This window comes from Mytilus galloprovincialis, chromosome 12 (genome assembly GCF_965363235.1).
Source record: "Mytilus galloprovincialis chromosome 12, xbMytGall1.hap1.1, whole genome shotgun sequence".
Classification (NCBI taxonomy): domain Eukaryota; kingdom Metazoa; phylum Mollusca; class Bivalvia; order Mytilida; family Mytilidae; genus Mytilus; species Mytilus galloprovincialis.
In genome coordinates, this window is record NC_134849.1 from 34,784,244 (window position 1) to 34,812,106 (window position 27,863).

At 31.6% G+C, this 27,863-nt stretch overlaps 2 protein-coding genes and 1 long non-coding RNA gene across 3 annotated transcripts in view; 2 read left to right on the forward strand and 1 right to left on the reverse strand.

Annotated features, from left to right (window-relative positions):
* LOC143055630 (fibrinogen-like protein A) overlaps positions 1-4,942 on the reverse strand; it is an 88,085-nt gene extending 83,143 nt beyond the window's left edge. Inside the window, exons 1-6 of the mRNA XM_076228796.1 lie at positions 4,836-4,942; positions 3,913-3,978; positions 3,037-3,108; positions 2,221-2,292; positions 1,240-1,299; positions 921-1,060 (exon numbers count right to left, since the gene is read on the reverse strand). Of these exons, the coding sequence (XP_076084911.1) occupies positions 921-1,060; positions 1,240-1,299; positions 2,221-2,292; positions 3,037-3,108; positions 3,913-3,978; positions 4,836-4,908 (483 nt within the window). The 5' untranslated portion in view covers positions 4,909-4,942. The remainder of the gene's footprint in view (positions 1-920; positions 1,061-1,239; positions 1,300-2,220; positions 2,293-3,036; positions 3,109-3,912; positions 3,979-4,835) is intronic.
* A 7,087-nt stretch (positions 4,943-12,029) lies between these two features.
* On the forward strand, positions 12,030-15,715 carry LOC143054935 (uncharacterized). The gene is made up of 3 exons (XR_012971884.1): positions 12,030-12,234; positions 12,782-12,815; positions 14,595-15,715. It is a non-coding gene; the product is annotated as an uncharacterized LOC143054935 (long non-coding RNA).
* Positions 15,716-22,661: 6,946 nt separating this feature from the next.
* On the forward strand, positions 22,662-27,387 carry LOC143054998 (cholecystokinin receptor type A-like). Its single transcript, XM_076228111.1, has 2 exons — positions 22,662-22,738; positions 25,882-27,387. Exon 2 carries the CDS (start codon positions 25,883-25,885, stop codon positions 27,017-27,019), a length of 1,137 nt encoding a protein of 378 aa, XP_076084226.1. The 5' UTR covers positions 22,662-22,738; position 25,882; the 3' UTR covers positions 27,020-27,387.
* Positions 27,388-27,863: the final 476 nt, after the last annotated feature.

The window sequence follows — 27,863 nt, forward strand, 5'->3', positions numbered from 1 at the left end:
AATTTACAACCCTTAATGAAAAATTTGCTTAACTGAAAAATCATTTCTATTCAATTTTGTTTTACCTTTTTATGTTATTAGAGTCATATGAAACCGCAAATTAAAAAAACAAATGATTCAGATGTTTCTTTTTATAACTAAATGGATAGTTTTCATTATAAAACTTATGTACACATACTTTTTTCTGAAGACAAATTTAGAAGAAGCAATTCACTGTCATATTTTCCGTATACAAGTGACCTTGCATGACACTTCTTTGTAGAAAGTTCTTTGATTTTCTCCAAATTTAGAAGAAGCAATTAACTGACATATTTTCCGTATGCAAGTGACCTTTGCATGACCCTTCTCGTAAAAATCCTGTGATCGCACTTCGCATTTGTCTGTCATTGAAATAAACTATTATCTGATTGTACATATTATACATGTGCTCAATATCCATTCTTCGTTGTTGATTGTTTACTATAAGGCGACAATCGGTAAACTACGGCTTATAAACACGACAATTGATTAGCTGCCATATTTTCACACCATAACAGACAGAGAGAAAAAAAATTGACGATTATACGATATGTTTGCGTAAAAAATGATGCAATTGTGCACTGGAGACTAAGTTTATGATATATACATGTATTGGTTCAAGAATTTCATATGACTTTAATATACTTATCGGACAAACAATTATCATATTTAATTATGTTTTCAGATTTCTTATTATTCCTTATGTAGTATATTAAACATGCAATATCGAAAGACAGTAGGAGTTTAATTTTCTTTGTTTTGAACCGCTCGCACTTATTCTATTGTTTAATATATACTCATAACATAATACAAAATTCTAGAATATATAGAAACAGACTTCAAAGTGAGCCTGGCGAGAACAGTTTGCTCTTCATTGATATCATATTTGAAAAAGTACGCACTGTCCATCCCCCACCGTCTGTATCCATATCACAATAAGCTTTTACTCCTTCTGTTTTCTTAGGGAATATTTGGTAGACACCTGAGGTTGCTTTATATTTCTTAATCTCAGTGCAGTCCTTTGCAGACATTCCACATATCCCTGCAATTTATTGAACGTATTTATTTTCATTTTTATCCTTCTTTTTGTAAACAAAAATTATAGATATCTAGAGTTTCTTTATCTTTTTCTTTATCTTTTTTTCTTCTGTCTTTCTTTTTTACCTTCATAATAATAAAAAGACATATTGACATAATAAAAAGTCGATGTGTTTTAATTACCTTTGACTTCATGTTTTAACAGCCTGACTATCCTTGAAATTTCCTTTTCGCCACGAGACTCTATAAAATTAATATGCAAAATGTTAGCCAAATCTGTTGATTCATTATTACTCAATTTAAACATGCTTGTGTATGCCTTTTATTGAGAAGTAAATTTTAATAAACACATTTTTTTGAACAAATTCCTGAAATAAAGCCTCTACATCAACGACTTGAGTATATTCAGTCCTGTCTACTGAAAGGTTTAAAATATTTTTGTTATTGTTCCCATTGTTGTTACCACAATTCCGTCCTCTTTTCACGAAGACGGGTGACACATCTTCTTCTTTTTATATTTTGGTATCTTTCTCCTCTGTTTTAAACCGTCAAAATTTTCTCTAACTTACATTCGCAACTAAATATTAATATGTTGTTTGATAAATAACACTAACACTACCGATTGTTTACACTGGATGCTAGCAAATAATCTCATAAGATATTAGCTTGAAATCATATATACACGTTGAAGAGCTGATATAGCAAGTAGGAGAAATCATGATTAAGGGATGGTGTTGGGATAAAGAGGACAACATTAGTAAACAGCTGTTTAATAGTCATCATTTTATTAAGAAAAAGCCAGAAAAATGAAAGAAATAATTGCTGTGTACATGTATAAGCAGGATGGAACTAATTCCAAACTGTTTTTGATAATAAAAAATATATTTGTGAAAGTATGGAATGATTTGCTACAAGACTTCTGATACATTTCGGGTTATAATAAAAATTGTTACGATTTCAGTTAATGGGTCGTCAGAGGTGTTCGTTATAACATTGTTTATTATCCACAGCCTAACACTGTTTCTATTTCTAGTGCAAAGACTTCTTTACGTTTGTTCTGATGCAATATTTCAATTCGTTGATTTACTTTTCCTATGTATAAACCTCTAAGGAAAATATCTATAATGTATATATGTATATGTAACGCTTATACAATATACTGACCTTCTAGGATCCATTTTATATCATTCTTCAACTGTTTGTTCATCTTTACTACATCTTTATACACCCCCATATCTATTAAAAAGACAGTATTTGAATATGACACAAATACAGTTATCCCTTTTAATCTGATACAATTTGTTTTACATAAGTTTTTTATCAAGGCATTGCTCTACTTGTTAAGTATCAAGCAGATCGTGAGTAGATTTTAAGAGATTTTTGTTTTGATATAACATAGTTTTTGTATTGTTGTTTGTCAAAAATAGCGAATACACAACCATGGCAAAGGGATCAATTGAAAATCAGGAAGCATTGGACAAACAACTATAATGTATGACAGTGCTTGTTATAGAAAGTTTGTAACTTAAACGCACGTCTTGTGTACACAATTTTAACTCTGGTATTTTTTGATGAGCACGGTATTAACGATCATAAACCGGGTCAAACTCCTGTGCTACAAGGGGTAATTAGTACCTAGTCCAAATATGCACTCATTGTGCTGCTCTGGTTTTTTTTTATTAGCGGTAAACACTCTGAGGCTGACCTTATGAGCCGAATATCTCTGCCTTTAGTCGGTTGCCTTAATGTACTTTTGTTCGTCAGTGTCAGTCTATTCGGAAAGACTCCATGTTTTCCTTTAAATGCCTTGTGTTAAATGTTTTCGTTATGTTGCATACGTTTTGATCGTATGCTCAAATTTTATTTTATTGATCCTTTCTCATTTTCAAAATCTCTTAACTTGGCGCTTTCGACAAGATATTTTAAAAGTAAAAAAACAAATTAAAACATATGCACATAAAAAATATATCATATACTTACTTTTGAGTATAGATTGTGTATCTTTCTTAAGTTGTGTAACGTCTCTGTCTTCATTTTCATGCAGACATATTCCTATCAATTAAAGTAGTTATGATATTTCAATATGAAATCAATCTTAAAGCGTTTATTTTGATTTAAATAAAATTATGGAAACAAAATTTTAGTATTTTGAATGTTTTTTTTTATATATAATACTTTGTAATCTAATTTAAACAACCTCCGTTAATGTAATTATATTTGTTACAATTTTTTTTAAAGAACAGCTTTTTGTTTGTTATATGACACCCTAAGTGTAATATATTAATGATTTAAAAAGCAACATTAAACGCAAGCCTTGGATATCAGATGGAAAATATAAAGCTCAAATATATCAAACGAATTGAAAACACTTGTCATATTTCCGACTTGGCATTCAAAATTGTAGGAATATACCCCAAATCTAATTTAATTACATGTATGTCATGATGGATCAATTAAGCGAGAAAAAAAAATATAAAATAGTAATGTTTTTTTTTCTTCTGTCACGTGTTTTAAGATAAAAACATAAAATATCTGTATAGATGTTCAAAAATAAAGATTAACTTTAAAAATTAGAATATAGTTATATTTGCAAAGCAAAGGAGTTTCTGCATGTTTCAGGTTGAAATATTTTTTAAAAGCGATAATCCTCTTGACATATATTCCTCCTCTCTGATCAGCAGTGTATTATTTTGAAAAAATAAATTCTGACGCAATTTTGTTCAAACTTTGATAAAATCTATGATGCTTGAGTTGTACAATATGCATGCTTCACATTGGAATAAACATTAGAGGGTTTCTCGAAAGATGTACCACTAGTTATGAACATACAAAAGGATCCAAAAACGGTAATTTTACCTTGTAATTCGTGTAAAATATCATCAACTCTAGTCTTCTCCTCTGATTCTCTATATGTTCTCAAACCTGAAATTAAATTTGATATCTAAAAGTGTGTTTTGTATTTAAGTTATTTTCACGTGCCATGGGTATGCCATAGCGGAAACGTTTTTAATCAATCCAAATAAGATTCGTTTACTTATGTTACTGCCTAATTCAAAACGTTGTCAATATTTATTTTCCTTTATATTTTTATTTATTATTGACCTGTTGCACCCATAACAAGATACCTTTTAAAATTATTTTTCATCATTGTTGTTAAATTTGTTAAGCCCTAGCTACAAATGTTCTCATCACCTTACATTTTTTTTTCATCCGTCCAAATACAAATAAGCATTTGCACATGTTGTAATACACCCCATACAAGTTATCGCACCACCCTGACTTTTCTAACATATGCATATTTTATCAAAGGCTGTCCCCTTTTATCACAGGAGTTTGACCCGGCTGAAGATAGAAAATAATTAACTTTCGATGACTATAAATAGAAAGGATCCATCGCTTCTTCCAAAAAGGCAAATACTGAAATAAGCAAATGTAAAAAAAAACCAAGGCTTTGAGCTTAAGTAGTAAAAACAGTTACAAAAGCTAAATTTAAACACGAAGGAATTAAATGACAGTTGTAAATAACTGCAGTTTATTGATTTTGCCTGTTTAAGATGTATCGATACTTATTACTAAAAATACGAAACCAAAGTATTCAAAGTTATTTGATATAGTATTTTTACTGTTGCATCTATTACTTCCCAATTTGTATTTTTATTCATCGTCTTGTAATAAACCATAATAAAAACTGTAATTCAAACAATTTCCTGAAATTTAAACAAGTGACGTTGCTCAACTATGTGCATTTTATTACATGATAACAAATATAATTATCATACCTTCTCTGTCTTTTGATTCCAAGGAAAAAGTTACGACGAACAGAAGTGACAAAACGATAAGCATCTTGAACATATTGAGAAAATGATGTTCCTCAACCAACGAGACAGTGAAATTGTTGTATTCAAATAAAGAAAAATATCATTTGATATAAAATGATTTTGTTGCATGTTAACTTTTTTCAAAACGTATTAAATTTCACAGGTATCCAGATGGTGCATTCTTTTTTACATTTACTCAGCAGAAAAAAAATCGATTATTTGAAAGTTTTGATTGCAGAAATAAAGCATTACAAATAATAATTTTTAAATTATATAAAAATTAAGGAATAAAAGTACAAATTGTCGGAAGCATTACAGTTTCATTAATAATTTTGCACAATCGACTTCGTTCATATCTTTTAAGCACAATAGTCAACACTTCTGTGTTGTAATGAAGTATAATTAACTGTTTATAAAACTTCCAAAAATCAAAAATAGAAAACGGGTTTGATAAGCGAATCCTCATTATCGCTCTTCTTTAAAATTATATTGGAGTGGCTTTCGTGTCGTTGACAAACCTCTGAATACCATATAATGTTGACAAGGACGAGAAAAAAAACCCCAGAAAACAACTTCATAAGAAAACCTCATAAAAGTAGTGACTAAATATAAATATACAACACAAAAATGCAATGTAGACAATTCTAACATGACGTCCTCTAAACGCTTTGAGTACACATCCGTGGAAAATTAGAATATATTGATTGAGCTGTTCCGATCGTACTAATATGCTAATTTAGGAATGAGCTTCACGACGTCATAGAACAATGGCGTAAGAATATAAGCATTATACGTGAAAATACACGCTTGTGAAACCGAAAATCATCACAACAAGGAAACGTAAACAAACGATGCTTAAATTTGTTATAAGCCATATTTTTTTTATACATTTAAGACATACAAGTACATTATCATTTAAATTCAGCCAAAACTATCTAAATACGTTATTGTAAATAGTTTAAGCATGTCACTAACTCAGTTTGCTCCGTTCTTTTACCGCTAATTTAAATGTGTGTTTATTTGTGGTAACGGCTTTTTCAAAATTTTCCTATCAATTCTGCTCATATTAGTATACATACAAATCATCCAGTAAAAAGAAGTAATGTTGATCAAGAGAAAAGGATAGGATTTTGATAATATCATCATTTGTGTATTTGAAATTAGAATAAGTGTCCTTTTCCGAATTTTCATATTTTTGAAACCTATCACAACAATAAAAAAGCCAGTTGAAGAACTTTGTAACTTAAATTCCCAGGTTTATTCAAAATGTGACGATGTGGTCATTTTTATATTGATAATTGCGAAACATTAGAACAAAAACTTACAAAAAAGAACACGCTTGTTTTATCTACATATATACCCATAATCAAAACATGATTATGTAAAATTTTAAACATATATATCATGTTAAGTAGGGGTATTTCCGAAAAATACCACTCGAGAGAATGTTAAATTTCACGAGCCATAAGGCGAGGTAAATTCATTCCCAAGACTGGTATTTTTCGCAATTACCCCTGAAGAACATGCTATTTCTGTTTAATTACACCGAATTTCAATGTTCCAAAACGCATTGATGATCGTTACGTTACAAGTGTCTAGTTGGATAGAGTATTTTTTGGCAAATACCACGAAAGAAAGGGTAAAAAAAGCATATTCTTTTTGAAAATACCCCGGCGGCGTTAAAAATTGAACGATATGCATTTGATAACAGTAAACTGATGAAAAATACACTGGCTATTAACCAATCAAAACCCAGAAGTTTTACATAAGGTGTTATTATAAATCAAAAGCGTTAACTTGATTATCATTAAACATCGAAAAGTCCAAAGTTGTGATATTACGACTAAATAAGGATGATTGTGGTTGCATATTTTGGAGAACGTCTTCAATAATTTGCAAGAATCCCCAACGGACTAAAACCATTGGTTGAATATACAATTAATTTTAGACAGAATGGCGTTAAGTTGAAGATCTTGATGTCCTGGTAATTTGTCACTCTTTACATATATTTTTTAAAAGTATAATAAGCGAATATTAAGAGCGGAGATCTTTATTTTTCTTTTTCAATATTAATAACAAAAAAAAATGTACCGATTTTTCCGAAATCTCCTTTATTCGAAACAGATAAAGCGTTTATATGACATATCTAATAAACATACATAATGCATTTGTAATATATTTTATGTAGTTTTTGAAAAAATCAGCGTACCAATATTTTTTTGGTGAACATTTCTGGAGAGATCATTACCGCCAAATTATAATGGCTTATATGTTTAATATTAAGATAAACGGGAGATAATCAAATCTAAATTGTGAATCGTCTATTTGAAATGCGAAATATATATATACGATACATACTTAAAGTAACGGTTAAGTATCATTCAAATATAACTATATCCAGTAGTTTTCTTTTTCATCTAGAATTCCAATCACAAAGCACCTGCTGATTAGGAAAGATATATTACGGATGAAGCACTACAAAACTAATGATCGAATCAACTTTTTAAAATCTGAATTGTCCACTTTCTTATGTCGTACTACAATCCCCTTCCCTTTCATGAATGTGTCCTACTGAATTAGACTATTTACCGGATTTGTTATCACATAAGCAACACAACGGGTGCCACATGTTCTGCTTACCCTTCCGGAGCACCTGAGTTTTTGGTGGGGTTCGTGTTGTACAGTCCCTTTGGTATCTTTCGTCCCTCTTCTGCAGCTTGAAACACCTACATGACCCATAGTTCGGAAGAAAACAAAACAGGGTTTCCTCTGAAAGACAGACAAAACATGTTCCCCTGTTTTATCTCCATACAATGAATTTGGTTTATAAATATCAAAATGTCAGCTATGCGTAGGAAGTGATTTTTGATATATGTACTACTTTCTTTTATATCCTTTCTTACCGGGCCCGAATTAATGTTTCTTTCTTTTTTGCTTTATGTGTTATCAACAATTCAATACTAGTATTTATATATAAACATATGAAGATTTGGTATCTAAAGGCACAGTAGTATATTGCTGTTCAAAAGTCATAAATCGATTGAGAGAAAACAAATTCAGGTTACAGACTAACACCGAGAGAAACAAATCTACTATAAAACGTCTTAGAGGAAAACAACGAAAATAATGGAGTGCAACAAAAAACAAAACAAACGACAATGCAACATACATAGAAACTAGCTTTAAGATAGCAACTGCCAACTATTAGGGGAAAACAATGAATACACTGGAGTACAACAAAAACAAACGACAACATGGAAAATGCAACATACACAGAAACATAGTTTTGTGGGTAGCTTTAACTTTAACGGATATCGACAACACTGATTTTACTCTCACTCAGTCTGTCAGAGGCTTTCCAGTTAGGATTTAAATAGAATAAAAGAGTTAAGATCATCCATTTGTATGCGATAAAAAGAAGAATATTTAAGTTTTCAACAGGCAAATCAACAACAAGGTTTAGTCCTCATGCTAGTTATTCGTTTTATCTGATTTTTGGGTTTAAAAGCTTTTTTTGGCCACCATATATAGAAACTAGTTGTACATGTATTTGACTTTCATCTAACTTTCAGTTAATAGGAGATCTCTTAGATAGGTACTTTGTGTTTTCTGTCGTTTAAATAGTTCTGTTCTGTGCTGAACAGTAAATCACTTTCAAACAATTTTAGCTGTTTTTTATACGTTATGTTAATATTTGTCGTTTTTTACTGTCTGTCAGATCTGTCTTTTTTTTAAAAATATTTAATCATTCAGTAAAATTCCTGCACGGATCTTATGTCGGCCTAAATGTTATTGGTACATCTATTTGTTAATGATGCCTGATAATGCATAAATGTAACTGTATGCTTTTGTTGAAGTGGTTTTTGTACCTATGCTTTGAAGAATCCACCTTAGATCATTGACAAAATTTTATTTGCAAGTGATTAAGACCCTGCAGAAGAAGATTGACCCATGTCTCTTTAATCCAGCATCGATAAGGATATTATACAATATATTTAACAGTCGAAAAGCCGTTGTAAGCTGCAAAATGGTACTGTGAAACATAAGATCTGGTGAGGAACCTGCAGTAATTATTTTGAAGTTCAAATGTCAATCGTCAACTCCCTCTTTCAAAGTTGGTCCTTTTATCAGGTTAATTAATGTCATATATATCTTCCTTTGTGTCGCTTCGTGTCGTTTCGTATGGTTCCTTGGCTTTCAAATATTTGACTTTGAGGCAAATCTAGATAAGCGCCTCATACGCATGAATTAATATAACGTGTTGTTTAATTTTGGTCTATATCAATTCGAAAGGGATTAACATCATTTACACAAAAAAAATACATAGTACCATTAGGGATAAGTGTCATATGTAAATAGCTTAAATATTTAACTTTTATACGTAATGTATACTTTAAATGTGGATATTTTATTTTCCATGTGTAGAAAAAATTCTTGTCGTTTTCAAATTCTGATCAATTTTAACCTTAATCATTCCAAATTTAACCTAATGAAATAACTTAATCATGTTAATATTGTTAAATTTTCTGGTGTTTCAACAGAAAATATACACTTGCTATTTTGCAAACGGAAGAGAATAGAAAAACATTTTTAATGAGAATGCAAAATACAAAATAGACTTTCTTTCTATTGTTATCATAACAGCAACAAAATTAAATTGGAAATTAAAATTGAAAAAAAAATCCATTCTTACAAAAACAGAGTAAAACAATACATACATTGTATTTAACAGAAGCTAAGGGTGAAATTGAGCATGAGCTGAAAATTAACTTGTAACAACAACACATTTAGGATTGGTTATACAATGTAATCCATCGCACTTCAGAAATATTCAGAAAAGGAAAGAAAATAATTTTATCATCAGTTAAGAAACAATTGAAAAGATTGCTCCATCAAAAAAACAGGAAAAAGGCAAAATTTCTCGCGAAAAAACATATTTATATAGAATTTATGAATAAAATTGAGAATGGAAATGGGGAATGTGCCAAAGAGACAATAACCCGACCACAGAGCAGACAAGAGCAGATGGCCACCAACATGAAATAGGTTTTAGGCCGATGAGTTATTATACAGGTAACAAAAATTTAGCAGTATTCAGATGAGAAACAATGGTCTGATTTTAAAGTCATAAGAAACCTCAAATTAAAAAAAAATGATGTATATGTTTTTTTTATAACAAAATGGATAGTTTTCATTATTAAACTAATGTTCATATACTTTTTTCAGAAGAAAATTCTTTAATCTGTCCACATTTCGAAGAAGTTTGCTTTTTTTAATTGCTTTATTCCAGGAAGCAATTCGCCGACATATTTTCTGTATGCAAAGTGACATTACGTGACCCTACTTGTTAAAAACTGGTGATCGCAATACGCATGGATCTGTCACCTAAATAAACTATTATCTAATTGTACATGTTAAACACGTGTTCAATATCCATATTTCTTTGTTGATTGTTTACTATAAGATGACAATCATTAAACTTCGGCTTCAAAACATGAAAAGAAATGAGCTGCCATATTTTAACATCATAACAGACAGAGAAAAAAAATACAATTATACGATATGTTTGCGTAAAGTATGATAAAATCGTGCACAGAAACCTAAGTCTATATGAAACTATATACATGCATTGGTTCAGGAGTTGGATAAACCTCATTTTCACCAGTAACTCGTTTCAGATGATTTTAAATGTTCATTGATTTTTAATTTGATACAACTTAATGGTAAACATGTAATAATTAATTTTAGTTTTATGTATAATGTCTCAATTTCCAAATGTTTTATACTTAAACATTATCATCCTTCGACATCAAAAATCGCCTTGTTTGGGGTATAAAGATATCGTGCTCACCCCTGAATGTACCCCAAACCAAATACTTGAAAATTGTCACATGTAACAGTAAAAAGATGTGGTATGATTGCCAATGAGACAACTGTCTACAAGAGACCAAAATGACACAGAAATTAACAATTATAGGTCACCGTACGGCCTTCAACAATGAACAAAGCCTAGACCGCAAATTCAGCTATAAAAGGCCCCGATAAGACAATGTAAAACAATTCAAACGAGAAACCTAAGGGCCTTATCTATATAAAAAAATTAACGAAAAAAAAAGTAACATATAAACAAACGACAACCACTGAATTACAGGCTCCTGACTTGGGGCAGGCACATACATAAATAATGTGGCGGGGTTTAACATGTTAGCGGCATCCCAACCCTTCCCTAACCTAGGACAGTGGTATAACAGTACAACATAAGAACGAACAAAAGAATCAGTTGAAAAAGGCTTAACTCATCCAATGAACAAAAATACAAATGGACGTGGCCGGGTTTTTATACATCCCGACACAAAAAGACACCATGAACAGATCTGAGTACTCGCAGTTATCCGACAGCTAGTTCAAAGCCACTAACAACTAATAAAAATTTCATGCATCTTAGACTAAACTGGTTGACTTTGCTTAATTCACGAAGCATGTAGCAATTAGATCAATTGCTTATAATTTAAGGTCTTAGTTAATCATATTAAATTGACGCAGACATTAGCCATATTAATGAGCATTTTGATAATCCGACTGGGCTTGTCGGTGTTGTACAAAGTATGGACAATCATTTAAAAGTTCACATGTTGTCTTATAAAACATACTTCATAGTACACAAGCATTCAGCGCAATCACAAAACAGCTTGACAAATTATATAAATTATTATATTTGAGGTATCAATAACATTTAATAATCAAAAAACGTGTACGAGGTATACATACTGTGAATCAAAGTCATCGCGAATATTTTTGCTCTCGGTGTTATCAAGCTGTTACAAATGTATTCAATACGAAAACTGGATTCTAGTTTGACATGTATTATAGGAATAAAGAAAAACAATTATAGAAAACACTGAGAATGCGCAACGAATATGGAAGAACATCCTTGTTTGCCAATGACGAATCAATTAGGGGAAATAGTTTCCATTATGATATGCATGGTATTGAACCTAATTGTGACGTGTTATTCAAATGTCGTCAGTTTGGAATCATTTTCACTCTATTTAGAATGTCTATTGTTGTCCATGGGGTTTCCGCTTAAGCTATAAAGCCTTATATGATTGAACAGACTAAAGAACGACAACCAAACGATTGTTAATACACTAAACATGTTACTCATATTAGGGTTTCCAATATGGACTTTAGTTTTGTGATAACAATACATGTTCATTGGATGCATCATCGGAAGGGCGTGTAATGATATGAAAAATGTTGTTTTGTATATAAGAACTTGAAAATTATACCAATGATTAATTGTCTATCATCTGTAAATGAAAATACAACTATATTCACAAAGACAATAAAGATCATTGAGGTATGTGTTTTATGATTTTAACTGGTATATCATATATTTTTATAACGTATCCTGACAATGGATGAAAGTAACGCATCGATGTCAAAATAATGGAATTTGATGCGGCTATCATACAAGTGAAACGCTTACCAAACTATAAAACCAGGTAAATCCACGATTTATCTACATACGAAAATGCCTGTACCAAGTTAGAAATATGACGGTTGTTATTCATTCATTCGTATGATGTGTTTGAGCTTTTGATTTTGCTATTTTATAAGGGACTGACCTTATTGGATTTTCTCGAAGTTCAGTACTTTTGTGGTATTACTTTTTTCAGTACAAAAGAATCATCCTTACATTCATACATTTAACTTTTTAACAGTTGAAACATACTTAAATATGTAAACTTTGAGTTTTGATCTGAGCGTCACTGATGAGTCTAATGTAGACTAAACGCGCGTCTGGCGAATTGAATTATAAACCTGGTACCTTTGACAACTATTGATATGATAATACACATTTTGTTCAAAGAGAATTATTTCTTTTTTTGTATATTCTTGCACAGATACTACATTGTTCGATGAAGAGCAAGAAAGTTGGTACGACTAAAATTGATAGTAAGTTATAATGAAATGTGAAATGTGTATTATTTACGAACAATTTTACTCTTCAGATTTTTTTGTGAAAAGAGCTGCAGTACCGTATGTAAACTAATTACCTAAATTCTATTCATGTAATAATTTAATTTCAATTAACAGATATAAATCATGAATGGTTATTTTATTTCCACTTTTTAATTGGGCAAACTGAAATAAAAATGGGCTTTCGGATGGATATTATTTTGCTATTGTTACCATTTGGAGTTAAGGTACCGTTACATGGATTAAAATCATAAAATAAAATTCTGTCCGATATAATTCGGATTAAAAAAAATTCAACAGGGAAGTAATTGTAAATTTTTTTTACAAGTATGTGAATGTCGTTTTCCTGAAGTTAAGGCTGGTTTTGGAACTGATCTCTTCCGATTTGATAATCTAGCACTTGACACACATTTGTTGTTTAAATCATTTTTTAACGAAGTACAGGAATAAGGAAATCATTCTAATGCTAACAAAGGAGAAGGTTCACGAAGGCTTAAATTGGCCCTGAATTTTTAATGTTTTTTAAATCGGGCCAAAATATTACAAATTTCACGTAGAAATACTTGTGATAATACTATTAAGACTAACAATTTTTTTTAGCACTTTCTTTTACAATTTATGGAGCTATGACCCCATACGATCCAAAAAGTTTTTATATTGATTAAATCTATATCAAAATTGAAATCTTTGGTTACAACACATTTTGGATCGTAGGTGGCCGCTAAGGTGTTTTTAAAGCTTTGAGGTTTAAAAAATGCAGAAAATTATCATATTTTGACAAAGTGTCCAAAATAGGCTAACTTTGGAGAATATTATGTTCTCTTATGAAAAGAACTGATGTAATTAGCATTTAGACTTTTGAAATACAACCATTTACGAACCAAATTGAGACCTTTGTGGTGTTTTATGATAAAGTTGATATTTTAGGCCATTTTGTGCCATTAGTGAACCTTGTCCTTTGTGGTTTCAAAAATGGTTGTAAAAGAGAGATTGTAGATACCAAAGGGAAATTCAAACTTATACGTGGAAAATAAACTGGCAACGCCTTGGATAAAAAACTAAACGACACACAGACAAACATAAGTCCCCAAAACCGCAACATAGAAAACCAACCATAGACTGAGCTAAATAAAACCAACTAAAATGGTGATGTTGTCAGGTGCTCTAAAATTGTAGCAGATCCTGCTCCATATGTGACATTCGTAATTTATGCTATACGAACATATCTGAATCAGTTTGTGGGAACATATGTGAATCAGATTAGAAGAACATATGTGAATCAGATTATAAGGACATATGTGAATCAGATTATAAGAACATATGTGAATCACATTATAAGAACATATGTGAATCAGATGTGAATCAGATTATAAGAACATATGTGAATCAGATTAGAAGAATATATGTGAATCAGATTAGAAGAACATATGTGAATCAGATTAGAAGAACATTATTATGTGAATCAGATTAGAAGAACATACATAATTGGATTAGAAGAACATATCTGAATCAGGCAATGAAAACAGATTTGAATCAATTACAAACACAAAAAAACTTACCCTTTAGAAAAAAGTAAATTAAAAGGCTGCTGATTAAAAAAATAAATTCGTCATTCAGAGTACACCAGACAAAACACACGTGAGTTATACTCGAAAAATTCAAATTTATACAAGTAGCTCTGATTTATCAATTGTTATTAAAATCAAAAACATAAAAGGTTTTATTTAATTTTTTCAGGATGGCATTAGATTTAACAAACGGAACTTATACGAGTTTGAGCGACATAGAATACGAAAGATTTCTGGACCAAGGGATCCAAGCTACAATATGCCTTATTTTCTTGTGTATCATAGGAACAATTGGAAATATACACATGATATTAATATTTAAGATATCGCCGGTCATGGCAAAATATTCTATTCGAGTTTTCATCATTTGGCTTTCTTTAACTGATCTTATAGCGTGTTTGTTTTGTATGCCATTAGAGATTTATAATATTCGATACAGCTACTCCACATCTACCAGTGGTTGCAAATTCTTCATATTTCTTTTTCACGTGGTAGCCTTGGCCTCAAGTGGATTTTGGACTACGATTGCTGTTGAAAGATATAGAATTATTGTTAAAAAAGAACCAATACTGTTCTTAAACTCTCAGAAGTCGAATAATGTCATATCTGTTTTCCTGGTAGGGATATCTATGGCTTTTTCAATCCCAGTCGTAATATTTTTCGGTCCAAACGAAATTAAAACAGGGACCCCTGGTGTCCCCGGAAAGGATTGCACTGTTTTAACCCAGTATCTTAATATACATAATGCAGGAATGTATTACATCATAATACTTAGTACTCTTTGTTCAGTTTTCGCCATAGTGTGTATCGTGTCATACGCACGAATACTGTGGGACATTTGTAATGGGATAAAAACTAGGAAATCATTAAGAGGAAAGTCAAATTCGTCTTTTAATTCCGCTACGCATATTAGATTTCGGAACGACAATGTTAACTCATCTATTCAAAATGAGGAGATACAAACAATTCACGTACCAGCCGAAATAGCTTACAGGACGACCGCATCGCATAATCTTAAAAACGCACTTCGACTTACAGTAGGTCTCATAATAGCAACCACAGTTTCGTATATAGCATATATGTTGTTTGTTTGCATGATGATGGTCAAAATGCTGAATCCTACGTTATATAAAACCACTGTCCAACCGGTAACAGCCGTCGTTCTGCGTGGATATTTTGGTAGCAATACGTCCAATGCTTTTGTATTTTGTCTTTTTGATAAAACTTTTCGACAAGAATGTTTAAAATTATATCGGAAAATATGTTCTTAAAAGATTTTTGACCGCTTGAAACTGTTCGAGTTTTCTATCTAAAACGAGTTATGTCATGCAGTGCATAAACATATTTGAGGAGCTGAGAGAGTATTGCAAATATAATGCACACGCATAGTACTTGCATGTAATGTTTTATCTTTTTTGCGTGAGTATACATAAAAAAGAAGATGTGGTATGATTGCCAATAAGACAACTGTCCACAAGAGACCAAAATGACACAGACATTAACAACTATAGGTCACCGTACGGCCTTTAACAATGAATAAAGCCCATACCGCATAGTCAGCCATAAAAGGCCTCGATATGACAATGTAAAACAATTCAAACGAGAAAACTAACGGACTTATTTATATAAAAAATGACCGAAAAACAAATATGTAACACATAAACGTGAAAACAATACATTAAAATGCAACATGATAATAAGTAAAACAGGTTGGGTAATCATGAATGAGACAGTACAAGCAAATCACACAAGATGAGCAAATTCTGAACACTTCACCATCACACCTTGAGTGCATTCAGTGGATGAGTAAGAGTATCACATATGAATATGTTATAAATTGTCCGAAAGACTAGAAAATGTCATAAAAGGGAAAGGAATTATTAAATGTGTGTTTGTTTTACTCTCTAAATATAGAGGTCTTTAGTTTTCTATTTTGTCTATTTTGGAATATATTGTTTGTCTTTTCGTAATTTTCCGTTTTTTGCCATGACCATGATGGCGTTGTCAGTTTGTCTTTTACTTGTACGTTTAAATGTCCTTTATATATCTTCCGCATGTGTTTGGTAAATGATAGATAACTGATGAAATGTTTAGCTCAAATTCGTAGATACCTTTTGCATAGTTTTGAATAATTCATTGGAAAAAGGTACAGTAAGTTTAGTCCTGTTTCAAATCACTCAGTGATAAGTATCCAGCGTGATCTAGTTTTCACAATTCAATGTCCTTTTGTTATAATACAGGTGCGTTCAGCTATCATCAAATCTGTGACATCATAGAGGCTCTGAATTTAGATAATCTCAAATATTTGGTTGTGTTAAACAAGTTTTAAGTTTCAACCCCCTCAGGTGTTCACGCAAAAACAAACACACAGAAATATGCACAGTAAAACTTAGTTTAAAAGAAGTTCGGGTCCGACGTCAGAAAAGGTAACAAAAAAAACCTTAAAAAAATGACATTAACGACCAATGTAAAAGACCAAACAAACACCAATACGCACAGAGTTTAAAAGAAGTTCGCGTTCGATGTCAAAATAGGTAACAAAAAAAAAAAAAAAAAAAAACTAAAACAAAATGACAATGACACACAAATTAACAAAGGACTACTAGCAGTTACTGACATGCCAGCTCCAGACCTCAATTATTTAAATAATTATGTATAAATATACTAAATAAATAAATGATTTGGAAAATACGTTGAAGGTATAAAAAGTCAAGAGAATTCTGAATGCAATTAGGTTCTATTCGGGAACTCTGGTTCTAAACCTTGGTTCCATCTGGGTTTTTGGTTCTTTGGTTCGAAACCATGGTAACTGGTTCAACATCCGGATTGTTTGGTTATAGCAACCCAACTTCTTGGTTCCATCTTTGTTCTATTCTAGATCATTCTAATGTTCCCGTTCAACTTTGAGAACATAACCGCGAGTATCAGAATAAAAAGATAAAGTGGGTCAAAGACGCTAAATTTGTTTTATAACATTAAACATTTCAGCATCGGCGGAATAAAGGAAGCTATAAGGTATTTATCTTCTCTTTTAATTATTTTCATTAGGAAACTAGATAAAAATAAAGCATCGTATAGATTTTAAAAATAAACCGAAATATACAGTATATCGAACATACTTTTATTTAATTCAGTCGTTCTGTTTTCATTTATTTTTCTTTACTCATCCCTTATTTCTGTCAATATTTCTAGAAGTTTTAAAACGACAAGTCGTTCAATTGGCCGACAATATGTGCATCTAGCCGCTTGACCAGTTAACGACTTGCATATATATTTGAATGATGGCATATTTATTTTCAAGTTCGACTGAAGTTTATTTAATTCGCTTTGAAATAATGCCAGATTTGATAGAAATACATGTGAAGTATATGTAACAAATCGTTTTGTTCAAAACAAAATGTTAAAAGACATATAAAAAGAAAGAGATGATCAATTTAAGTTTGTAAGCTTTAAAATTAGTTGAAAAATAAGCTAGGAAATATTACAAAAATGTATATGATTTGAGACTCCTTGTGAAGGGGATGCATATAATCATTCGGCCCAAAAAAAAAAAGAAAATCAAAATTAAGATTAAATATTTTTGTAATAAAATTGTGTGTGTGTGTGTGTGTGTGTGTGTGTAACAGTGCTAGTGGGATGAGTATTACCAGCACAATAGTCAGCGCTTCTGTGTTGGTGCCATAATGGAGAGGCATAAGGTGTTACCCTAGTCCGTCCTTCTATAACATCCTAAAAAATGAGTCTCGTTCTCCTAACTTTAGTTTGCCTCAACCAATATTGGGAAATACTACGAAACTTATACACAATATAAAAAAGAAAATGTGGCATGAGTGTCAATGAGAACTCTCCACAAGGGACCAAATGACTAAGAAATTAACAACTATTGGTCACCATACGGCCTTCAACAATGAGCAAAGTCCATAAACAATAGTCAGCTATAAAAGGCTACGAAATGACAATGCAAAACAATTCAAACGAGAGAACTAATGACCTAATTTATGTACAAAAAAACAAATATTTAACATATAAACAAACGGCAATCACTGAATTACAAACTCATGACTTGGGACAGGCACATATATACAGAATAAGGCGGGGTTAAATTTGTTAACGGGATCCCCACCCTTTTACCTAATATGGCTTGAGTGCCAATGAGAACTATCCACAAGAGATCAGATGGCACAGGAATTAACAACTATAGGTCACAATACGGTCTTCAACCATGAGCAAAGGTCATACCTCATAGTCACCTATAAAAGGCACCGAAATGACAATGTAAAAACAATTCAAACAGAATAGAAACGGACAAATTTATGAACAAATAATGAACGAAAAAAAATACATGTATGTAACACATAAACAAACGACAAACACTGAATTAAAGGTTCCTGACATGCGACAGGCACATACATACCTAATTAGGCGGGATCCCCACCACCCCCTAACCTGGGACAATGCTTATTACCACACAACACAAAATAAAATTTGAAATTTGGTAGCGTCACTTCTACCGTTTATGAGAATTCGTGTCCCTATAAAAACAAAGAAAATTCTGAATTTTTTCAATTGTTATAAACCTTATACGCAATGCTTATTACCTCATACATTATAAGGTAAAATGATTAAAACATTTTGCATTATCTATCACAACTTTACTAAAGCAGTAAATGTTCTCGTTAATGGGGGTCTCGTTGGGTTCTTATCCCGGATCCCGCTTACTGTTTTGTCAGATTCCCGTATCCCGCTTACACTATGTAGTGTAACTATTCTCATTTTTTGGGTAAATTCCCGTGTCCCGCTAGACTTCAATTCCCGTTTTTACGGCACAATAATTTGACTTTCACGTGTAACTCTTACAAAAAGTCAGCAATCCCGCGTCACGCTGAGACCCCAATGAACCCACTCAAAATTTTTACGGAAATTAAAGAATTTAGTTTTCATTTGAACCTAACATTCTAAAAAATTGAGAATGAAAATGTGGAATGTGTAAAGGAGACAGTAACATGACAAAAGAGCAGAAAGCAGTCGAAGGCCCCCAATGGGTCTTCAACAAAGCGTAAAATCCCTCGACCGGAGGCGGGCTTCAGATGGCTCCTAAACAAAGTGTGTACTAGTTCAAACTCCAAAACATAAGACTGAACTTACAATTAAAAACATACAAGATCAACAAAAAACAGAGAGTCCTGACTTGTCGTCAAGGTAATCATACCAAGAGACAAACCCAATATACAGAGGTCAAGAGTCAAAAAGTCATAGTCTGGTCAAGAGTTCCTCATAAAAAAAACACAAAGCAGATTTTGAGGAAAGGGTAGTCGTGCTACACAAAACTAACACATATATCTTTATATCTAAAATAGATATAATAAGATGTGGTATGAGTGCCAATCAGACAATTCCTCATTTGATTCAAACAAAATATACAAGTTGTATATATATTGAGGCCAAAGGTCAAGCTCATATGAAGTTTCTATTGCTACTAGACTCGCCATCTTATGACAATACATCTACATGCCACATATTCAGAAGCAAGGTCAATTGAAAATTATATTTTGAGGTCAAGGTAATATACACACTGTATCCCGATGACACACCCAACGTGCATAGATCAAGAGTCAAAAAGTCATATTATGGTCAATAGTTCCATGTCAAAAATATACACAGCAGTCATGCACGAAAGTTCATCATGGTATACGTAACAATGTATTATGCCATGATGCACTTCACCTGCCAAATACAGAAAACCTATATCAGAGATAGAAACAAAAGACATATAACAAAACTCAATGGAACGGTACTTGTATTGCAGGTCACTACAATTTCCTTCAAAATAGAACATAAACTCTTGCAACACTGCAAAATTAAAACTGTCTTTCACAATAGTTTAACAGGATTCTTTGCAACGATTATCTTACCACTATCAATTGTGAATGGAGTCCCGATGACACACCCAACGTGCATAGGTCAAGAGTCAAAGAGTCATATTATGGTCAATAGTTCCATGTCAAAAATATACACAGCAGTCATGCACGAAAGTTCATCATGGTATACGTAAAAATGTGTTATGCCGTGATGCACTACACCTGCCAAATACAGAAAACCTAGGTTAGGGATAGAAACACAAGACATATCACAAAAGACAATGAAACGGAACTTGTATTGCAGGTCACTACAATTTCCTTCAAAATAGAACATAAACTCTCGCAACACTGCAAAATTAAAACCGTCTTTTACAATAGTTTAACAGGATTCTTTGCAACGATTATCTTACCACTATCAATTGAGATGGAGTCGTGCAGTATGTCAATACATTAAAACAGTTAGCACTAAAAACTAGGGCTTACAATTAATATCAAACCTAACCATGTGATAGTTCTATGGTAACCTGATGGAAACACATGATACAGTCATCGAATTTAATATTTGCAATAGTACGACCAGAACAATACAAGACAGAGTTGTAAACAAATGAAAGTAATGATACATACGAATTTTAATCACAATGCACAAATAAGGAACCGTAGTTTTCATTTAATTTATTTATCTAAAATGTACGCTTGCATTAAACAATGGAAACTAACACTGTATATTTATATAAACGATCAATCTTGTAATAAAGAGAAATAAATAAAAAAAAAAAAAATACTACGCATAAGTCGTGTAGGTATACACGAGTTAAAGATACAATCAATTTTGATACCATGTAGTATGTACTTGGAGACCCTGGACTCTTCTGCAGATTTGACTTAATGATGTCAATCGTTTTACAATTTTATCAAGAGTAATGCTGCCTATTTTCATTTTGTTTACAGCATATTTAAGTGTTTCACTACAAAAACAATTTATTTTAGCGTGTTTCAAATCAACGGTTAAAATCGAAGGTTCATAAGATACCCCAATAGCTTACTTATATTATGTATCATGTGCAAAATTGATATTACTGCTACATAAATGAGGCCGTTAGTTTTCTCGTTTGAATTGTTTTACATTTTAATTTTGAGACATTTTATAGCCGACTATGCGGTATTGGCTTTGCTCATTGTTGAAGGCCGTATGGTGTTGTTAATGTCTGTGATACTTTGGTTTCTTGTGGATAGTTGTCTCTTGACAATCATACAACATCTTCTTTTTTTTTTATATTTATCGAATTTCACCATAAACTTGTGTATCAACAAAAGGTTGGTATTCCTTTGTAAATAAGGGATTGCTCCTCTTCTTTTTTTAGTTGATACCACATATTCGAAATCCTCTGATATTATTCATGTAGTATCATTAAATATTTTGCCCGCCAACCTCTACTTTTGTTTTCATAATTGTATTAAATATTCTTTAAAAGTCATATTTGAAAATATTTTAAATCCCCTTTTCATTGTTTGGAAAGAAAAAAGTGCCAATATTGAATGTATGAAATGCTCGAAGGGAATAATTACCCGCCAAATTTTCAACGGCTGATAATTCAAAAATTAGCATTTCGACCCTTTATTCGAGTCTGATGTTTAGTAACTTTATTTACATACTTTTGATTATTTATAAACAGTCTTTTGAAAAGCTTATTATTTTGAAAAAAAGTATCAAACATTCTTAAGTTATGAATCATGAGTCAATTGGCTATGACTAAGAATATAATGTCAAAATGACCTTTTTTGATTTCTGTTTTATACTATTAAAATTAATTCTTCGTATTTCTGTACCCAACAACGGAAGACGAGAACACATTTGTTTTTAGATTTAAGTTTTTTTTAATGGATACAGGAATGGATGCTATATAGAATGTTACGGACAGGAACTTTATTACATATTTTTGTGTAGATCATAATAATATATTTAGATGGTAAAATAGAATTACTATCTGATATAAACAATATTACAATACAAAACAGTTAATAAGGAAGCCATGCAAGGATTTTGTTTGGCCAATCAATTTATTCTAAACATTTTGTTTGACCAATCATTTCATCTTAAACATTTTTTTCTGAACGTACTGCCAATTTTGAACTGGTCTTTTCCGATTGTGTTTCCACGCACTTTAATTCATTCGTAGCCTGAAAAACTGGGAAAACAATTTAATATCATTCGAATCACCGGACATGAGTTGATAAAATGCACTAGTTTAACGAAGAACAGGAAAGACTAATAACACTCTGTAAAAAAAATTTCCATTGGATATATTTACAAAAGGCGTGTAGTAATACGATACAGCAGTTATATGTTTCAATATTTTAAATTTGGAAACAATAACGGTAAAACTATTAACATATGAAGTAGCATACACTATCGAAAAAATCCGGAAACAAGATTTTGAAGTTTTCTATTCAGGTACGTTCGTAATACTATATATCATAAACATCAAGAACATAATCGAGCAGTAACAAATGTGGTTGTATAAACTCATCAAAAATACCATGATTGAAAAATTTTGTACTCAAAACATTCTTTTCGTCTACAAATGACTCACCAGTAACGCTTGAATTATAAACTTAAAAAAAAACAAATAAAGTACGAAGGAGAAGATCATAGACGATTAGAATTCCATTACCTGAGCGAATACAATATTTATCTGCAACTACTGTAAGTAAACATGATATTATATGTGAGATTTGAGGAATGTTATAATAAATTCAAATAACATATCATTGTATGTGAATTATTACAATGGTTTTACTTTAAATAATGTAGACATTGATAATACTAATTTTTTGTTTTGAAAGTTTTGATGTTTGAAAACTAAAAACGAATGGATACAAATGTATTGGGATTTCTGATGTAAATGTTGTACATATTGTGTAGAAATAATAATTATTTTTACCATTTTTAATTGAAGTTTTATTCTATTGATTAATTTTAAAAAATATTTTAGTTCGATAGAATACAGTAATATACAGATACTTTCATATACAGTAACTGTACGTGTCTTTCGAACATATCTCAGCTTTACTTTTCATGCAGTTAAAATCTGATTTGAAATTGTTCTTTTCAAATTTTATCGTCATGCACTTGATATATATCTGAAAATAGGGAAGCATTGTGTAATGCTGGAAACTACCGGACATAATGTGGGCAACATGTTTTGTTTAAAACAAAATACAAGGAAATCATTTTAACAATACGTTTCGGTTTATTCATTGTGTTGTTTTCCAAGTACCGCCATCGTTATTTCAAATAAATCTGAACAAGTTGTTGTTTTATGTCTGTGTTAAATAAATCGCGATGAAAAATTAATCATATGGGTTTTATGTAGTGTGGTACCCTCTGATTGTATGACGCCGTGGATTGGAAACAAAAATAACAAACCATGATTGAAAAAGTAAGCAAATATTTGATCGCGTGTGTTCATCATTAATAAACAAACATACTATGATAAGATAGATTTGAAGTGATATCAGACTCAACCAGACATTTTCTTCATAAGAAGATTTTGGTTTACTTAAATAATATTAAATCGACGGGCGCAAGAAATCGAATCCAAATTTCATATTTTTCTTAGTATGTAGTTGTGCATCTCTGTGAATGACATGTATTGTTTATCATTCAAATTGAAATCAGTTTAAAAGTTAGCAGATGTGATATGAGTGCCACTGAGACAATTCTCCATCGAAAACAAAATGATGTACAACTGAATGTTTCTTCAACAGGTATACAAAGTAAAATCACAAAAATACTGAACTTGGAGGAAAATTTAATCGGAAAATCCATAATCACATGGCAAAATCAAATTACAAAACACATCAAAAATGAATGGACAAGAACTGTCATATTCCTGACTTGGTACAGGCATTTTCAAATGTAGAAAATAGTGGATTAGACCTGTTTTATAGCGCTAACCCTCTTACTGACTGTTTAACTACTACTGTCTAAGAATCTGATTTGATTGGATATAGGAAGATGTGGTGTGAGTGCCAATGAGACAACTCTCCTTCCAAATAACAATTTAAAAAAAGCAAACCATTATAGGTCAATGTACGGCCTTCAACACGGAGCCTTTGCTCACACCGAACAACAAGCTATAAAGGGCCCCAAAATAACTAGTGTAAAACAATACAAACGGGAAAACCAACGGTCTAATCTATATAAAATTTAAAATAAAACGAAAAACGAGAAACACGTTTAAATTAGATTAACAAACGACAACTACTGTACATCAGATTCCTGAATTAGAACAGGTGTAAACATTTGCAGCGGGATTAAACGTTTTAATGGATCCAAACCTTCTCCCTTTTTCTGAAACAATAGCATAACATCACAACATAAAAAAAACACATTAAAATATCAATTTGCAGGCTTAACTCAATCAAAAAACGTACATTAATACACTATAAACGAATAAATTCGATCTGCGATATCTGAATGCAAATGCACAGTTAATAAAATATTAGGGACAAACATTCAAGGCCAAAAAGAAAACAAACAAGTCCAAACAAAGCCATGGCAAGTCACCACTGCGAAATATTTAACCCTTCGAAAATATTCCTTTTGAAATAAAAACGGTTTAAAAAAATTACAGGTAAATCTTGAAGTTTATACAAATGTAGTAAGAAGAAGTGAAACTCAGAATATATTCCAAATAATCAAAGCTGATATATAGACAAGATGATTACATGTATACAACTATAGACAGAAAACTGTGTAAATTCTGGAAACAACAGGTCACCTCTGATCAGATTTGAGTCGAACAGTTTTCAACAATAGTTTACTTTATGTACCCTTTGGTAAACAGAGATATTTAAAAATACATGATATAATAAGGCATGAAGATCATGAAGATGTTATTGTTACAGATCAGCTTAATCCTTTACTATAGATGATTTAGCTGATCTGTAACAATAACATCTTCATGCCTTATATATCATGTACGCCGCTAGATTAAAACTGACGAGGAAAGGTAACACACGGCCAGCGAAAGCTCTTTTTTTGAGAGCCCAGGTGGTCGTGTGGTCTAGCGGGACGGCTACAGTGCAGGCGATTTGGTGTCACGATATCACAGTAGCATGGGTTCGAATCCCGGCGAGGGAAGAACCAAAAATTTGCAAAAGCAAATTTACAGATCTAACATTGTTGGGTTGATGTTTAGACGAGTTTTATATACATTATGTACACAGCCATGTATCACCATCATAGATGGCGATCCGATGGATACATCTGTTGTAGAGTTGTCACTGACTCAGACGTACTTATATATATATATATATGTATATATATATTTTACACTAGTAATATTTTGGTCCTTTTAGAGGTTGCTGTTCGGTGTGAGCCACAATTCTGTGTTAAAGGCTGTACTTTAACTTATAATTATTAACTTTTGTGACTTTGTAACTTGTATGAAGAGTTGTTCCATTGGTTGGCATCTTATTTGTATTTTACATATGTTGGACAAAAATCATTAAAAGTCATACATTCATCCAAGGTGTATAAAATAAAACAAAATGAAACATTTTTATAGCGTGTTCATTTATCATTTTCAGAATGGCTTACAATTTCACAAACGGAACTCATACAAGTTTGAGGGAAATAGAATACCAACAATTTATGGACAAAGATATCCCAGCTACATTATTCCTTATATTTTTGTCAGTTATAGGTACAATTGGAAACATACACACGATATTAGTGTATATGTTATCACCGATTATGGCAAAATATTCCGTTCGAGTATTTATCATTTGGCTTGCTTTTAACGATCTGACAGCATGTGTAGTTTGTATGCCTTTTGAAATTTTCGATATTCGATACGATTACACATTTTCATCTGACGGTGCTTGCAAATTCTTCAAATTCCTAAATCACGTTGTTACAGGGGCCTCCTGCATATTATTGACTTTAATTGCCATTGAGAGATATAGAATATTTATCAAAAAATTGCCGGTACTTATTACAAATATACAAAAGTCAAATGTCATATCTTCTGTTGTTGTTGGATTTTCCATGATATTATCAATCCCAGTTCTAATATATTATGGTCTGAACAAAAAAGAAACGAACTATGTTGGCCTAATAGGCAAAGAATGTAGATTTTTGTTAGAGTATGAAAAGATGAAATATCTAGGTAGCTATTACAGTATAGTATTATTCATTGGTTTAGTTTGCGTTGCCATGTGCATATTTTCATATGGAAGAATACTGCATGTAATTTGTACTCGAAAAGAATGGAGAAAATCAATAAGAAAGAAATCAGTTTCGTCTGTAATTTCAACTTCAGATATAAGATCTGAGACCACTCGAGTAACATCAACTATTCATAATGAAGCGGTAGAGTTAAATAAACTGCAAACTGGAACCTGTGACAGGACAAACAAAAAGCTTACTCGTTCATCACACAATCTTGGAAATGCGATTCGACTAACCATAAGCCTCATAATAGCAACCGGTGTGTCCTACATAGGAAATATGTTGTATGTTTTCACGAAAATGGTCCAAATTTTGAATCACACGATGTACCAAAACCATATCCGACCAATAGCAGATATCATAGGGCGCGGATATTTTGTAAGCAATGCATCTAATCCTATCGTTTTTTGTCTTTTGGATAGAACTTTTCGACAGGAATGCATAAAATTGTATAGGAAAATATGTCCTAAGAAGAAACCTGTGTCAATTGAATGAAACTGGCTGAACCTCTCATCAATTATAATTTAAAACGCTTGTACAATTATATGCATTCTATTTGTTTGACAGGATCGAGAAAGATGTATACTAAATAACCAGATTAGCGAACAATTGAAATTTGTTTCCTTGAACTTGTATATATTCCAATTTGTATCATAATTAGAATATTTAAATCGAATAGTAATAAATAAAGCAAAACTTGAAAAAGTTAGTACACAGAACAATTGTTTGCTCAATACGACATCTGAAGTTAGTTGCGTCTACAATCACATATAAAGATTCCGTTCTATGATAAACTGTATCAAACCAGAATGTTTAGAATAACATTTCATTGTAATTTATCTTATTATAAAGAAAGTGCTTTGAATAAAATGTTTGCCCGTGTCTGTAAACTGTTTATATATAATAATTTAACAACTTTAAAGTTAATATAACAAATTATATACCCATATGGAATTATTTTCTTTCAGAACGATAGATCATTCTTTCGAAGAATCATAAAATTAAGAAAGGAAATGGGGAATGTGTCAAAGCGACAACAACCCGACCATAGACCAGACAACAGCCGAAGTCAACCCGGATGATACCATGTTTTAATGAAATATGCTCTTAGGCATAAAATTATGACCTATATGAGGTCATTATTTTCCTTGATAAAAATGCAAACTATAATTTGCTTTAAAATTATATTCGTCTAATAGTTTTTGTTGCCGATTGGGACATTCATTTTAAAGTTCAATCTATGATAGGCGTAAATAAATTCGTCTTTGCCCGCATTTTAATTTGAGAAACAAATAAAGTAAAGTTTTGTTAATTAAGAAATTATTCATGGAAGCCATAG